The following is a 15,267-nucleotide window of genomic DNA, read 5'->3' on the forward strand; positions in this document are numbered from 1 at the left end:
TTTCTTTTTTTTTTTTTGCACTTTTCACATTCACACTATCACAAGCACTGTCGGCTGGGCGCGGCGTGGGCTCCGCGGAGAGTCTGTCTCTCTCAAGGCGTGCGTCACACGCCGGGGGTGTTCGACGGCGACGTCCCGTCCCGCGCACTGCGGGGTGGAGCAAAGCAGCAGCAGCAGGTGGTTGGTGGCGCCGCTGCGCTCTCAGCCGCGGTGAGGGAGCGCTCGCCGCGAGCGCGGCAGGGTATCCTTCATGCTGGTCGGGATAGCAACAACAGGCGCGCGGGTCCGCGAGCGCGGGGGAAGGACCTGGCGGCGCGACGCGCAACGCGCACGCACACGGGTTACACTCGGGGAAGGGCGCGAACAGGACGGGACGACGACGACAGGACGCGCGAGTCTCCGCGATGTGGCGCAGCGTGTGGCGGCAGCGACCCGCACCGGAGCACGTCGGCTGCTGGACTAAATCCCCTTCCCTTCCCTCTACCTTGCTCGCCGCCGCAGCCGCAGCCGCCACCACCACCAGCAACTCGCAGCCGCGCTCGCCTGCCAGCTCGCTTACTTGAGGCGGAATGGAGGGGGGGGGGACGGTTTTCTTACCTTTTTGTCCCTCTCTGTCCTTTCTCTGCCGTTCTTCAGCCTCTCTCTCTCTCTCTCTGTCTCCGCCTCTTCTTGTGTTCGTCGGTCTCGCTGCTGCTTTGCCGCAGCCGCTTTAGCTATCGCGGGCTCCGACGCGCGGTTCGGTTTCTGCGGTCGCCCTGAAGTAGACGTCGAGGGAGGAGGGAGGGACACTCGGCCGCGCCGGAGCACCGCCGCGCCTTCTGCACTGCAAGACGTCAGCGTTACAAACAGTCATGGGTACCGACACGTACCGACACCGGGGCTTGCGCGCACCAGTGCATTCAAGTCTCCAGACCACCGTCCTTCCCTACCCCACCAAAGGTGTATTACACCTAAACCCCACCCCCATCCCTTCCCTTTCTCCTTTAATTGCAAAATTATTTTTAAAAAAGTTATGTAACTACGGAGCAGGCCTCAACAACAGGTCTAAAATACAACAAAAATTCAAGGGGACTCAGTGTTGAGTTGAGGAAATGAAGAATATTTACCAAGTGCTAAATTTATTTCCCAGCATATGGCAAATTTTTCTGGAACCATTCCTTGACTAATTTCATGTTAGCTCTTCCATCAGTTTTCTTCCAGACAATTTTTGCAAATGCTTCGATACCATTCTTTTTCCCGGAGACATGTTTCTTAAGAATTTTTTCATTTTCTTGTATGGCACAGCGGCAGAGGTCTTCAAGAACCTCTTGATCACTGATGAGGCTCCAGCCTTTCTTTGCTACTATCTAAAAAACAAAACAAAACTTTTTAGTAGATTTAAAAAAAAAAGAATTGAGGTGAAATTTAAAAACAGAATTAGCATGGCATTTTATAAGATAAAAATATTTTTTTTCACCTCATTTGCAGACATGTTTGAGCCTTGAGCCAACTCTGCAATAATACTTCTAGCGATACTTTTGCTGATAATTCCACTATCCAACATATCTGTGATACAGCCTACATCTCTTACCATAAAAACTCTGCAAATTTAGAGTGTTAGATATTAGAATAAAGTATTAAATTTCAATCTGAAAATTATGTATTCAGGTAAAAAAAATCAGTTAAAAGATATGCATACATACATTTCTGAGTTTTCATTCAGTACAGTCAAAATGTCATTAAGCAGTAGGTTGGTCAATATAGTCGCATTACGGTCTTTCTTATCACTCATTGCTTCCGCAAACAATGGAAGCAGTGCATCCTCATTCTGTAGGTTTGGGAAAAAAAATTGTAATGAGTCACTTGTATTATTAGGAGGATAAAGACATGCTAGATATAAGCACACAAGGTTTGTGAGTGTAAAAAGAGACAATCATGGTCCCCTCTTTTATGCAAGCACAATCCTCATGCACAAGCTTATTAACTTTCCAATAATAGCAAAAATAGAAATAAGTTACCACAAGACGAACAGCTTGTAGCAATGAAATATTGTATTCCTTTTGATATCTTTGGCGCATCTCAAATGGAGATTCAGGGATTTTGTTCTTAAGTGCTAAAACATCTACCATGTGGGGATGAGACGGTTGACTTTCCCTCATCCTCAAATGTAAAGGAGGTAAATTTGGCTCTGGCATAAACCTATAATCCTGTCAGAAATATAGTATTAATACCAAACATTACAAAGGTATTTCAATGAATCTTTAAATTAAAACAATGTGTATCATTTACAGCATCATTCATCATGTACTTACTTGTTTTTCCTCCTTATCTCTCATTGGAACTGTTTTAAGTGTCTCAGAATCCCATGACCGTGTTTCATTAATAACTTCTTGCCCATTATGTAGAAGTTTTATCTGACGTGCAATCTCAAAATCAATAGCATTGGCGACAGCTCGAATGGATCCAATATTTTTCACTTCTGTTCTAGCACCAAGAGGTGTGCCTTCTTTGTGAACCGATACATTAGCATCCACTCTCAGAGCACCCTCTGGAAGAATGTCAAACAAAATGAAATATGTAACACAATCCAAGATTGGTAGGTGGCTAAATTAGTACATTACCTTCCATTTTGCATGAGCATGTTCCCAGCCTCGTCAAAATAAGACAAAGCTCTTTAACAAGAGAAGCTGCTTCCTCACCATCAGATATATCAGGTTTAAACACAAGCTCCATGAGAGGTAAACCTGCTCGGTTAAGGTCTACAAGACTCCTGAGAAACAATAAAAATATTTTATACCTAGCCAACAACCTAGTTCATGACTGAACTGATGAGATGAGTTTTTCACCAAAAACGGTTGGTTTCTACAGCACAATTATCTCAAAAAAGAGAAGCTATTGTTACTTATAAATCATTATGGCTAAGATGTTTAAGTTTTTAAAACTAAAATAAACATTAAAGTTTAAGATATTTAATTACCTGTCTTTGTCATGCAAAGAGCGTCCACTGTCTTGTTCAAGCTGGATTTGGTGAATCTGCGAGGATGTTTCATAAAGCCTAGCATTCTCGCCCCCCTTATATACAACAAATTTTAAAATTCCATTCCTTGCAAGAGGCGATCTTTGTTGAGTTATCTGGTAACCTGCCTGAAACAGAGGTGAGATGCACATATATGTGTGAATAACAAACAAACTCAAGTAAAAATGTTACTGTAGTGAAAGAAAGATGTCTACTCACTGGAAGATCAGAATAAAAATAGTGTTTCCTATCAAAGGAGGACACTTCATTCAGATCACAAGATAATGCCAATGCTGTTAAGACACCTGCCTTGACACATTGTTGGTTAAGCACCTGTATGCATACAGATAAAATGGAATAAAAATACAAACTTCAATAATGGCATAACCGTGATCTCACTTACGGGAAGGGTGCCAGGAAACGCAGCATCAAAGAGAGCAACCGATTTGTTGGTCGAGGAGCAAAAATCTGTTCCTGCTCCTGAAAACAGCTTGGAGGCAGACTGTATCTGAGCGTGGATTTCTAGTCCAACTACAGGCTTCCATTCCCTGAAAAGGTGAAGTGGGACATACACACATTAAATTTAAGGATTGGTTCAGTAAACACCTCATGACTTGTCATTAAAAACAGATAAACCCTACGTGTTTTTTAGAGTGCTATAAACTCTTCTTCGACTTCTTTTGAAGCCCAAACATTTCTTTATTTCAGATATAACTGAAATTCTTTTGACAAAATCCATCACTGATGTTGGATTAGGTTAGTACTTTCACATATACATTTCCTCCCAACAAGACAACAAAGTTGAACGAGTATAATATACAGTGATGAATCTCTTTAATTATAATTAATAGTTTAAGTTACATCAGGTGACAATTTATCAGTTAGCGTTGCCTCCTTAAACTGAATGCACTTGAAAGCTAAAACTCAACTCACTCCACACACCACCACGAGTATTCCTACTGCTAATAACGTGGAAATACCTTAAATACAGGCATTTTGTCTTCTGCTAGCCCGGGCGCGGGGTTCAGGTTTCTGACGTAAGTTCTGATATTTAGTTCGTCTTTGCATTTATTTTCATTTAATGTTAGTAAATTGTCACTTTTTTGGAATATGTTTGCAAAATTTGCAGTATGGCGAAACAGTACGAGAGGTTCCTTAGAATACTGAAAAACTGGCCGGTGTATCCTGAGTACCCAGCACCTTTAAGGTAGTTATGAACAGAGCTATCAACAATATACCTACCTTACAACTATAACACATTGACGTTTATCTTGCGTATAATTGCCTTTTTTCCTCAGGAGTCTTCCAAAACACATCCGTGAAGAAGGCAAGGTGGCATTCTCAGTTCGGGGGGACTTGGCTGGGAATCCTCAAACCTGCGATAGACATTTGAAATCTCTCGAAAGACTTTCAAGAGGACACTGGTCCAATACGTATCCATCTAACCGCCAGACAGGTGCCTTAGGCTTGACAGCTGAACAATGTCGATTTGGATTATCAGAAGAGTACCAAAAGTCTTTGAATTCATCAAAAATTTATTCCTCGTTTCGTAATGTTCTTGATTTTGGAAAGAAAGAGAACAGCTGACTTTGATATCTAACTACTACCGTGACAGCAACTCACACAAATATTTATTTTCCTAGAAGAAAAAATGCCTAAGTTTTGCTCTGGGGAAGCACATTGGTAGTTGATAGACACTGCCACCAAAAATAATCAGAAATAAGTGCTTTAATTCTTTTCAGTTTTACTGTCATGTTATAATAAAAAAATATGGTGCCTCATGTTCTTTTTGTTGAAATTATGAATAAACAAACGCCATCCTCATTATTTGTTGCCTCAATATTATAATTCTCTTCTTAACCTTCAATCCTAAAATATTCTTATAAAATCTTTTGACATTCAGATGCAGAATGTGTGGTAGAACGAAGAATATGGGTATCGTATCAATCTTTTCTAGGCTTTCGGCATTTCTTTATCTTGAGAAAGGGCCGCCTTTTCTCAAGCTAGTCGGCTAGTCCCAAGGCTTCTTCAAGGCTTTACCGCCACAAATCGAATTTCCCTCCGCGTAGTGGGCACTAATGCCGCCTCGAAGAGGGAGGGCGCTGTGTGTGTACTTCGTTATTGGCAGAAGAACAGCTGAGGTTGTACGCGAAGCAACGCTAAGCGTGCTCGAATATCGTAATTTTATTGTTGCTATTGTTGCTAATCTGTCATTCATCACGTCATGTAATTTTGACTTAAGTTTAGATTTTTTAGTTTCATTGCTCGTGATTATTTATTCAACGTTAGCTCTTTGTATTCTTTTGAACCGTGTGTCGCCCGTTATTTGAACCAATCATATGAAAGGTGCATAGAGCCGGCTACCACAAAATTAATTTTGTTTGTGAACCGCTTACTAGCTGTATACTGACGTATATATGGTTATATGTCTAGTGTTTATTTCAAAAAATGCCCTTTTAATAATTGAATGTCCTGCTTATAGTTAATACTTCACCATGTCCTCACCTGCACCCAAATCACCAGAGCAATCCGAGAAAACCAAGAAATATGACAGACAGCTCAGGTATGTTTTCCACACATTTTCTCTTCTGTTTACAAACATATTTAAAACTTCTAAGTTTGTATGTGTCTGTTCTAGATTATGGGGTGATCATGGACAAACTGCGCTCGAAGCTTCTCAAGTATGTCTCATCAATGCAACAGCACTGGGAACAGAAATCTTAAAATCCCTGGTCCTGCCAGGAATTGGTGGTTTCACAATTGTAGATGGGAAAAAAATTATTGAAGAGGATGTTGGATCAAAGTGAGTGCTATATCTTATCAGTGTTATGTATACTGTATTATTTCAGTTTTACCACAAAGGGCTTGTTTTTTTTTTTCTGCAGCTTTTTTTTAGAAGCTGAAAGCATTGGTAAATCAAGATCTGCTGTAGCCTTACGTTTGCTGCTTGAATTGAACCCAGACGTTCATGGAGATTCTGTAGATGAAGATGTTGATCAAGTTTTGTTAAATAATCCAGATTTTTTCAACAATTTTCATGTTGTTATTGGAACTGCTCTGTCAGAAAGGTATATTGTTGTCTTTCATCATTGAATATTTTGCACATTAGTTCTATAGTCTCTGAATCATATATTTCACTTACGCTAGCTACTAATAACAGTTGCTTCTTCAAAAATGTAGGACATTGATAACACTTTCTGAAAAGTTATGGGAGTGCGGAATTCCACTTATTGTCTGTCGAAGCTATGGTTTTCTTGGTTACATGCGCATTCAAGTTGCTGAACATACTGTAAGATGTTACCTTAATGGTTTCTTCAATTTTCCTGTGGTATTTCCAGATAAAATTTTTGGCATTCAGAATTATTTCATTTGTTTCAGGTAGTTGAATCACACCCTGACAATCAAAATCCAGATCTTCGTTTGGACCAACCATTTCAAGGCTTGCGTGAACATGTTGATTCCATTCAGCTTAGCTCTCTAGAATTGAAGGAGCATGCACACATACCATATGTTGTCATATTGTTGAAAGTTCTGGACAAATGGAAGGCTGAGAAAGGCTTGTCTCTTCCCAAAAATAGAATGGAGAAAGAAGAATTCAAAGACATTATTAGACAGAGTAAAATATTCCTCAATTTTTAAAATTATTCACACCTTTGTAGGTTTTTGTAATTAGTAATTATCAATACTTATCAATTTTCAGATTTGTTAGTTGATGAACATGGAAATGTTGAGGCTGAAGAAAATTTTGAGGAGGCTATCAAAGCAGTTAATTCTTGCATTCAACCCACTACAATTCCTTCAAGTATTAGAGAAATACTTGATGATGATGCCTGTGTAAATCTTACATCAAAGGTGATGTTTCTTTCATCAGTGCTCCTATCTACATTTAGCTATCTTTAAAATATTTCATAATAATTATTGAGTAAATGTTTTGATCTAGAGCAAACCATTTTGGATCATGGCTAAAGCTATCAGAGATTTTGTAGAAAATGAGGGGAAGGGGCATTTGCCTTTACGTGGATCTGTTCCTGACATGACTGCAAAAACTGACTACTATGTTGCACTCCAACAAGTGTAAGTTGCAATAAGTCACCCAGTGACAGCAGAGAAATATTTAAAACTATCTAGACTTGTCTCTTGTGCTCAGGTATTATGAACATGCAGCTCGTGATACAGATGTGGTTTACCGGCGAGTTCAGCAATTATTACATCAGTTGAATCAAACTGCAGACACTATTTCTGAGTCAGATGTCAAGCAGTTTTGCAAATTTGCTGCCTGTCTTCATGTAATGAGAGGATCTAAGATAGCTGATGAGTATCATCCAAAGTCAACTAACAATATGTTAATAGGTACATATAGGTTGTGAATGTGTTTTAATTTAATAATCTAATTAATTATCTATCTATATATATTTATTCAAAATTTTCTTTATAGCTCAAGAACTTGAAAATCCAGATAGTATGATGGTTTACTATGTAATGCTTCGAGGAGTAGATCGTTTTTATTCTGAATACAATTTGTATCCAGGGGAGTTTGAAGTGGAGCCTGATATTGTTAAATTGAAGGTATATCTTATCTGTATGCAAACTATGCTGTCCTCATTTTTTTTTTCTGCTAGTACATAGTGAACTTTCATTTTCCAGAGCTGTATATCAAAGCTTTTAAATGAATGGGGTTGTGGGATGCTGGCCAAGGATGATTATGTTCACGAAATCTGTCGCTATGGTGGATCAGAGCTGCACTCCGTTTCTTCTTTCATGGGTAAGTGTCATGTGTGAACTGTAATAGTTTAGTTAGTTGCTATAGGTGCTGTTGCTGTTGGATGTTTGCAATTGCACAAGTTTTAAAAAGAAACCTTTTCGTCAATTGCAGGTGGGTGTGTTGCGCAAGAGGTTATCAAATTTATCACTCATCAATACAAACCTATCAATAATACTTTCATCTATGATGCTATGACCTCTAACACTGTAACATACAATTTTTAGTGTATTAATCTGTCAGTCTGTGAATTGAACATGTGTCCATTTTCTGGTGTGCCCAGTAAAACCTTCTAAAACTTAGTTGATAATTATTGAAACTGGTATCTGTATGGGAAACTTTAAGGTGTGCTTAAAAATACACACTAGTCCATTCATTATATTTGTATCTTCTTTTTTTTTTAATCAGCTTTTTAACACCAGTCATGAATAAACCCAATTTGGGTTCAGAGAATTTCCATATAAAAAGCAAATTGAGAAATAAACAGTTTTTGTTTCCTGTATAAGTCAACAAAAATCGCCGCCCCCATGTATAATTTTTACAGGCAGGTATTTAACATGAAATGCACAAGATTTCTACCTCTACAGTCAAATTCTCTTGTACCTCAGAATATATGTGAAAGTAAAACTTTCCATCCGAATATCTTGGGTAACTGCCCAAAAGTCAGCCACAGATGAAAGAATGAAGAGAATGTGTACATAAAAATTGCAAATTTAAACTACAATGAACAACAGTGTACTTCAATTCTCTCGCATAGTTTTACTGCTTAAGGCAAAACATAAACAAAGTATTGCACTTCTAACATTTAATAATTCATAGTAATTATTACATAACAATTCTTAGACAAATTTGTCCCATGTTTGTAGCATTCACTAAAAATAGTACACACCGTAACCAAGACATGCTGACACCTACCTATAAGTATAAGAGTCTGCAAATCGAGCAGATCATAGTCAAAAAATTTAAAATGCAGCTATTAGACACCGCTAAGAAATTAGTGAATGAAACACATTCCAAGTTTGGAGTGTTGTGAAGTTAACTCACCATCGTTGCAGATACAATCAAACTAGCCTACAAATGAATTGCTTTGTGACTCCTTGAAAATAGGTCCTAACTGGAAGGGAGATTCCAGCAGGCTGCAACACTTCCAACACCTTCGCATATGCTGAACAGAGTCAGTAGCACATTAAGTCGCGTAATAACTAGTATGTTGTAACTTCACATGCCTTGAAGATCTTTTATACCTATCAAAGGAAAAGGCTAAGAATAAGTTACATCCTAAATTACTACATTGAAGTTTCTGAGATGTTTTGTCTCTTGGGTACACAAGGGTTGTACGTACACCAGTTTAAATTGGGTCAAAGTTTGTATCCTCGAAGACCTTTCTTTAATGTGAAACTTGGCCTTTACAGGATCACATTTTTCCGTGTAATTCTCTTCGGGCTTGCAAGTAAGCAATGGTTTAATGCACCGAAAGTAAAAAAGCCCATCAATTGATTAATTCAATTTGACCCACAGTCACAGACCACAGAATCAAGTCTTCTTTAGATGATGTCTGATTACTAGCAGAAAGTACAAAAACATCCTGTACAAGATTTGACTCCCAAATAAAGGAGTTACAGAGCAGAGCCCTAAATCTTCATTTCGCACACTTCGGCAAAGGAACACAATAATGAGCGATGAATGGCACATTGTAAGACAGCTATGTATGAGGGGTGAAACGGCTATCTCCTGAGTTATCAGTTCTGGGATGTTTTTTTCTCTGTAATTTAATTTGTTCTCTTAACTTGAAAAAGCCACCTCAACTTGAATTCTGTAAGAAATATTTCTACTTATTGTGATAGATAGGCAGATCTTACTTCGCCTCACCTATTTTGACAGTATAGCAACTTCAATCACAACTAACATTTCTGATAAGAAAGAAGATGGTTTCCTCTTTCTTGTTTTCTAAGTCATTAGCAATTACAATTCTCTGACTGAAGTATTAATCGTTTAAGATCAAATCAAAGAGTTTTTAGAATTTTGCTCAGAACTGCACATTTATTATTGATCCAAACACACAAATTTATTTACAAAAGTGCCATTTACGACTAAATTTACATTTTTACATCTAATCTGGACTCTTTATATCAGGATGTTCCAATGTATTTATTAACAAGTGGATTTCTTCTCCAGTCTCACAGTTTCCATAAATGGTGACAGAAAACAAAATACAAGAAGATAAATGAAATCTAGATGGTCAAAACTTTATCAAATTAGGTTATAAAATAAACAAATTCTAAATCTGTATGTCTAACAAGTGAATGTAATAGTCCCAAAGAGGTCAGTATGACCTTCAAAAATTGAAAATTCTTATGGCTTCCTACAATACATTATAGATTGCTGATTGCATTAATCACCAAACAATAGTCCCATCTCCATGATTTTTAGTTAAAATATCCAAATGTCTTGGAAAATTAAACTGTCAGTGAGGTGTTGAAGAACACTTATTTACATACATGACATTTGAAGCCAAGCATATAAAAGTTTTCCAGGACTACAGCTTCGTATACAGCAAATATGAATCACATTGTTCAATGTCAAAATCATAATTAGAGAACAACTTGATTTGATTCAAAACATAAAAACATTCTTTACATATGATTGCAAGATCTGGAACTGAAACCATTCAGACACTGAAATATTTACAAAAAACTTTCTTGTTTTGACATTATTTGTTAGATTCTAGGAAAAGAGCTGTTATGAAGCCATTTTGCAGATGTACAAGCAACAAGAGTATGAGGCTAGCTTTGATGATGACCAGAGGTTACACAGTACAGGGTACACTTAATCTAGGCTCAAGCTTCCCACTTCCAATTTACATCACTGTAGTTAGTGATATTTAACGCAAAACAAAAAGTTACATGACTAAAAAGAAAAGTGCGGAATCCTTCACAAGAGATATTTGTTTTGTAAGGATATTGTGGTAAGGCATTTCCATACAGGCAAAAGCTATTAACAATCTGTGCAATTTCAGCATTAAAAACCTTCAGTTCACAACATCATAGAAATGTCAGCAAAGTCATTCACCTTCAATAGAATTTTGAAAGATTCTCAGACAATTTTTAAAACATAAAACAAAGTAAACATAAAAAAACACACAACAGCCAAGAAGAAAAAATTGTTGCAAATACAAGGGTAAAAGGTGTCTAAGGGAAGCATGTTTAAGGACAACAATACAGAGGTCTGCACTATACTTTGCAACAGAAAAGAAAATAAATAAATAATAACTAGCGCAAACTTGAAGTGTCACAGCCTATAATATTGCAAATTCAACCATTTTTCAGTGGACCTCTCTCCATTTAGGATAACTTGGCCCTGAATGAGGATGAAAAGTTGCTGCCACATTCACAAGAACTTGCTTTGTGAAATTTTGAAAGTGGTGAATATGGATTTTAAAAAATCAGAAAATAATGAGAATATCTAAAAAAAAAAAAATCTTTAATTTCATTGGTTGCATATTTATAACAATTTACTCCTCAAATGTCAGCTAAGTTTATGTTTTGAATGTGTGAGAGCTCAAGCAAACTCAGCAAACTACCAAATGCATCTACCTTTAACTACCCAATAGTTCGTCATGAATTATCAGCCAAAAGCTAAAATATCCAACAAGTGAGAACAAAACCAAAAATGTCATACATGAAATGAGTGCAAGACTGTAAGAGGAGTCTAAAAGTACAACCCTTCGATAGTATGGCTGATAAGAAAGGTATAATGAGGAACTCTTGCCTGGGAATAAGAATTAATCCACTAATATATTAAATTTTAAGTGGAATGGAGACGTGACTAAGGCAACAAGAGAGTAAGTTGGAGGGAAGGGATATCAAGTAATTCAGATGCTGTTGCCAAATATAAATTTCATATATCTTCAAATTTGAAGCTGCATTAAGTACATGCAATCAGAGAATAAACTTTCCAAGGACAATTCCGACCATTCCAACAACAATAGCGATGATGACCAACAGAGGTTGAACGGGTTGTGCTTGTTGAACAGCTGAGGTTGCCGAACGCATTGGGGCAGACTGACCATGTCCCTCAGATTTCACAAGCTGCTGCAGTCTCAAGATCTCCTCCTGAAGTGAGAAGATAGTCAGATTCGAAATTTAAATAGAGAAGAAAACACAACACAAAGAGGGAAAGATGATATTAAATTTAATAAATACAACAAACCTTCAGCAGCATGTTTTCTTGCCGCAAGGAAGCATCTTTAGCTGGCTTTTGAAGTTCTCCTTCTTGATGGTGGACACTTGGCTGCACAACCATCACGTAACACAGAAACACATGGTTCAATGGAAATGTTTTCATTGATTAAAAAAAATTAAATGACAAAGGGTTAAGAATCTTACCGAGTCACCAATTCTTTTAGTCTTGTCTTCATGGCTTGAGGGAGCTGAGCTACTGACAACAGCATTAGATGCTTCAATAGCAGTTGACGATCCTGTTCCTGCTCCGGTAGTATTACTGTCCTTCCTTTCGAACACACATTTCAACTTGGTGCCCATTACAGCCTCCTCTTTAACATCCTTCCACTGAAAAATAGATTAACATCCCATACAGAAAAGTAAATGGACCTCCTCAAGGCAAAAATGTACCATGCATGAACATACCAGCGAGTCGAGGTTTATTTCTCCATCAGGTACAAACATTGTTTGCACCATGAATTTATGTTTGTTTTTCTCTGATTGATCGAAATCATGTGCCTGAAGACTCACTGAAACAGAAATTGGGTCAGTTGCAGGCCCCTCAGTCTTCTTTGAATTAAACCTCCAAACATTGTTGTAATAAAAATACACATTAACATACCAGCAATATCAGTAAATTCTTTTGAAGCCAATACCCCAGAGTTTGGTCGAACACAGTATTTCTTTGGTGCTGTAGTTTTAATCTTAAATCCCACTTTTTTATCTGATGGATTATATAGTTTAATATAAGAAGTGATCGGATATGTGAAGGTCCCTGCAACATAAAGTCATAAAAATTAATTACCATACCAAATCCAGGTAAGCATTCTTTGAAATAAATAGATTAGAGGAATACTTAAAATGATAAAGAAACAAGAGGGAAAAGGGCCTTTGAACTTGATTCAAGCAGTACTTCCTAAGAATTTATACTGCAAAAATATCAAGGTAAATATGGACATAAAAAAACACTTGCAAAGCATACATTTTTCTGTTACCTTTCCTTCCTTCTTTTACTTTGAGGGAAGGGGTAATTTTTTGTTATTGCTAAGGCTCAATGAGGATGTTAACCAGCTAAAGACTATGCAGCACATATAATGCTTTCAAAATTTATGAATGTTTATATAGTTATGTCACCACTATTAAATAATAATATTGACTTAACCCTAAATAGGTTAACTTCATGATCCCATCCAATTATCATAACTTCAGATGAGGAAAAAGAAGAGACTGATTAAAATGCATGAAATGATTTGATACAACGGTCACTCTAGAAGTTGTAATGATGATAGTTGAAATGTAAATTTTAAGTTGGAGTGCATAGAATTATGACCTGGTCTAAGGGTACGAATGCAACGGACCAAATTTAATATTACGACGGCCAAAAAGATAGTAAGATTTTAAACTAGTAGCGTGAAAAATGATACATCATATGGTCCTTTTCCAAAAAAGAGCTATAACAGATAACTACATAACGAAACAAACTGTCATTTCTCAGTCCTTAGAAAAGAGGAGGGGTGCAAAACTATTTAAAGAATACGGGAATGAGGGGGCGTAACACTGAACATTTACTTGCACAGACTAGGATAGTAGATCTAATACGGACTAAAACGGAGATGGGAGTGTAATGTAGGGAGAAATATGTGAAGGGAAATGCGAGCTATAGGCCCAGCTCAAAAAGTTGATCCATTTTTCAACTACGAGGTTGATCATTATTTATTTAACACTTACCTACAAACTTCAGCTCATGTTGAGGCTCTATGGTTAAAATCTGATCTTGTTTCGACATGATCTAACTGTGTTTACAACCGAATTTGAATCAATAAGATTATTTGATAGCAAAAATGACAAAACCGGGACAGCTCCTCAACCAACAAGACTTCTCAAAATTACGCATGCGTCACGGCGGAAACATGGCGTGTGGCGCACACTGTGACGTCATATGCTGCAAAATTATCGCACCAGATTTGAAATGTTATTCCCGAAACTGAGGGTTTGATACGAATCCCTATCTGCCAGTACGTGACACAGGCAAATGGTTGAACTTTTCTAACGTATTGAGTATATCGACATAAAATTGGAATGATTAACTGTAGAAGTTAAACGCGAAAGAAGGTTTAAAAAATGAGTTTCAGAGGCACGCGCCATCTACAGATCTAATGCCGTACTACGAGAACCCCGTACCACTGTTTCCATCTTTTCTGTTAATTGTTGGTGTTAAATGTGTCAAAAACGTGTAAATTCGAGCAAAATTTTAATTTTGGTGGCATATTTTGGGGGTCTACTTCGGCCTTTTCTCTATTCAAAATAGTTCTCTCTTTCTGTCTGCTGAGGCTAGTTTCCTAACTCAGGCTTCATGGCTACAAGCATTCATAGCCATATCACGGAAGGGCATGAAGAGAATCCGAAACAAATATTGTGAGTGAGAGAAAGAGAGAGCCGAGAGAGCAATAGAAAACTGGAGACATGGACGATGAAGTGATGTGCTGTAGAGGATTTCTGTGATATTTGTGAAAAAAGATTGTATTGTTTTTGATTAATGGTGCCTTCATGTACGCATCTCATGTGTTTAATCTAGTTGTGATTCGTGAACTCAGCTTTTCAACAATATGGAAGCATTGCTTCCTTCCGAGATAGCAAGATTAGTTTTAGGTACGTTGCAGCCAGCTACCTTTAAGGCGGGAAATAGGTTTACCGTCTAGTTGCTTTCTTGACAATACTTTTGTTTGGACCCGCAATTATGTTCTAGCTCAATATGTATTTTTTGTGATTTGGTTTTCGTTGTCATTCGGCCATTGCCTGCATCCGTGCGTGCACTTTCGAAAGTTAGTGATTTATTTTTACTCATGATTTGGGGTCAACATATTCCTGTTTCTTTGTACGTTTAACTGTTCTATGCATGAGTTGTTGGAAATGACAGTTTACCCCTGTTTCAATTTACTTGGCAGATATTCTATCTGCTGTGACTGAACATTTCAGGTGTCAATATTGAATTAATTGATTGCCTTTCTTTTATCACAAAGTCATTTTTCTTGCTCTTTATTATTTTTGATGTTTGCAATGCTATCTATTTAAAAGACCCAGTTAATTGTGGCACTATTATTGTCTGATTTGAAATAATTCCAAATCTCGGGAAACATTAAGATATCATGTAGTCTAGAAAAAGCTATAACCTAAGTTTGTTGTCTCTTGAACTTTTGCTGGTTTACTTTTTTCAGGTTATTTAGAAGAGGAAAAATGTGGGGATGCAGCAAAATGTTTTTTAAATTCTTCCCCCCACCTCGGCGAGATTCGTG

At 37.5% G+C, this 15,267-nt stretch overlaps 4 protein-coding genes across 8 annotated transcripts in view; 2 read left to right on the top strand and 2 right to left on the bottom strand.

The window, feature by feature from the left end:
• The window catches only part of LOC113210415 (glutamyl-tRNA(Gln) amidotransferase subunit B, mitochondrial), a 15,669-nt gene extending 11,734 nt beyond the window's left edge, over positions 1 to 3,935 (bottom strand). The window contains exons 1-11 of one of the 3 annotated variants that reach the window (XR_008011262.1): positions 3,637 to 3,935; positions 3,399 to 3,543; positions 3,215 to 3,328; positions 2,957 to 3,123; positions 2,601 to 2,749; positions 2,292 to 2,527; positions 1,998 to 2,186; positions 1,683 to 1,807; positions 1,457 to 1,580; positions 1,107 to 1,346; positions 598 to 823 (exon numbers count right to left, since the gene is read on the bottom strand). Coding sequence is in view for 2 of the 3 variants with exons in the window: in XM_052268607.1 (XP_052124567.1) it covers positions 1,119 to 1,346; positions 1,457 to 1,580; positions 1,683 to 1,807; positions 1,998 to 2,186; positions 2,292 to 2,527; positions 2,601 to 2,749; positions 2,957 to 3,123; positions 3,215 to 3,328; positions 3,399 to 3,543; positions 3,637 to 3,734 (1,575 nt within the window). In the remaining variant the exon portion in view is untranslated. Of the gene's footprint in view, positions 824 to 1,106; positions 1,347 to 1,456; positions 1,581 to 1,682; positions 1,808 to 1,997; positions 2,187 to 2,291; positions 2,528 to 2,600; positions 2,750 to 2,956; positions 3,124 to 3,214; positions 3,329 to 3,398; positions 3,544 to 3,636 lie in introns of all 3 variants that reach the window. The other 2 variants (XM_052268607.1, XM_026428401.2) reach the window with 2 other exon arrangements.
• LOC113210416 (ubiquinol-cytochrome-c reductase complex assembly factor 2) lies at positions 3,919 to 4,822 on the top strand. Its single transcript, XM_026428402.2, has 3 exons — positions 3,919 to 4,032; positions 4,125 to 4,202; positions 4,294 to 4,822. The coding sequence occupies exons 2-3, from the start codon at positions 4,126 to 4,128 to the stop codon at positions 4,580 to 4,582; spliced, it is 366 nt and encodes a 121-aa protein (XP_026284187.1). The 5' UTR covers positions 3,919 to 4,032; position 4,125; the 3' UTR covers positions 4,583 to 4,822.
• A 295-nt stretch (positions 4,823 to 5,117) lies between these two features.
• Positions 5,118 to 8,135, top strand: LOC113210398 (NEDD8-activating enzyme E1 regulatory subunit). 3 transcript variants are annotated; one of them, XM_026428378.2, is made up of 12 exons: positions 5,118 to 5,221; positions 5,478 to 5,558; positions 5,634 to 5,798; positions 5,881 to 6,063; positions 6,176 to 6,284; positions 6,374 to 6,611; positions 6,696 to 6,847; positions 6,936 to 7,069; positions 7,143 to 7,345; positions 7,431 to 7,561; positions 7,640 to 7,757; positions 7,869 to 8,135. In XM_026428378.2, exons 2-12 carry the CDS (start codon positions 5,491 to 5,493, stop codon positions 7,979 to 7,981), a joined length of 1,614 nt encoding a protein of 537 aa, XP_026284163.1. In that variant the 5' UTR covers positions 5,118 to 5,221; positions 5,478 to 5,490; the 3' UTR covers positions 7,982 to 8,135. The 3 variants fall into 3 exon arrangements, with proteins under 3 accessions (XP_026284163.1, XP_026284162.1, XP_052124566.1); XM_026428377.2 differs by having other exon boundaries at positions 5,119 to 5,341; XM_052268606.1 differs by having other exon boundaries at positions 5,150 to 5,173.
• A 3,082-nt stretch (positions 8,136 to 11,217) lies between these two features.
• LOC113210399 (vesicle-associated membrane protein-associated protein B/C) lies at positions 11,218 to 14,022 on the bottom strand. Its single transcript, XM_026428379.2, has 6 exons — positions 13,703 to 14,022; positions 12,597 to 12,749; positions 12,401 to 12,504; positions 12,140 to 12,322; positions 11,964 to 12,044; positions 11,218 to 11,866 (listed from the first exon to the last, which is right to left on the bottom strand). The coding sequence occupies exons 1-6, from the start codon at positions 13,758 to 13,760 to the stop codon at positions 11,693 to 11,695; spliced, it is 753 nt and encodes a 250-aa protein (XP_026284164.1). The 5' UTR covers positions 13,761 to 14,022; the 3' UTR covers positions 11,218 to 11,692.
• Positions 14,023 to 15,267: the final 1,245 nt, after the last annotated feature.

Source organism: Frankliniella occidentalis, unplaced genomic scaffold (assembly GCF_000697945.3).
Source record: "Frankliniella occidentalis isolate FOCC.00 unplaced genomic scaffold, Focc_3.1 Scaffold72, whole genome shotgun sequence".
NCBI lineage: Eukaryota > Metazoa > Arthropoda > Insecta > Thysanoptera > Thripidae > Frankliniella > Frankliniella occidentalis.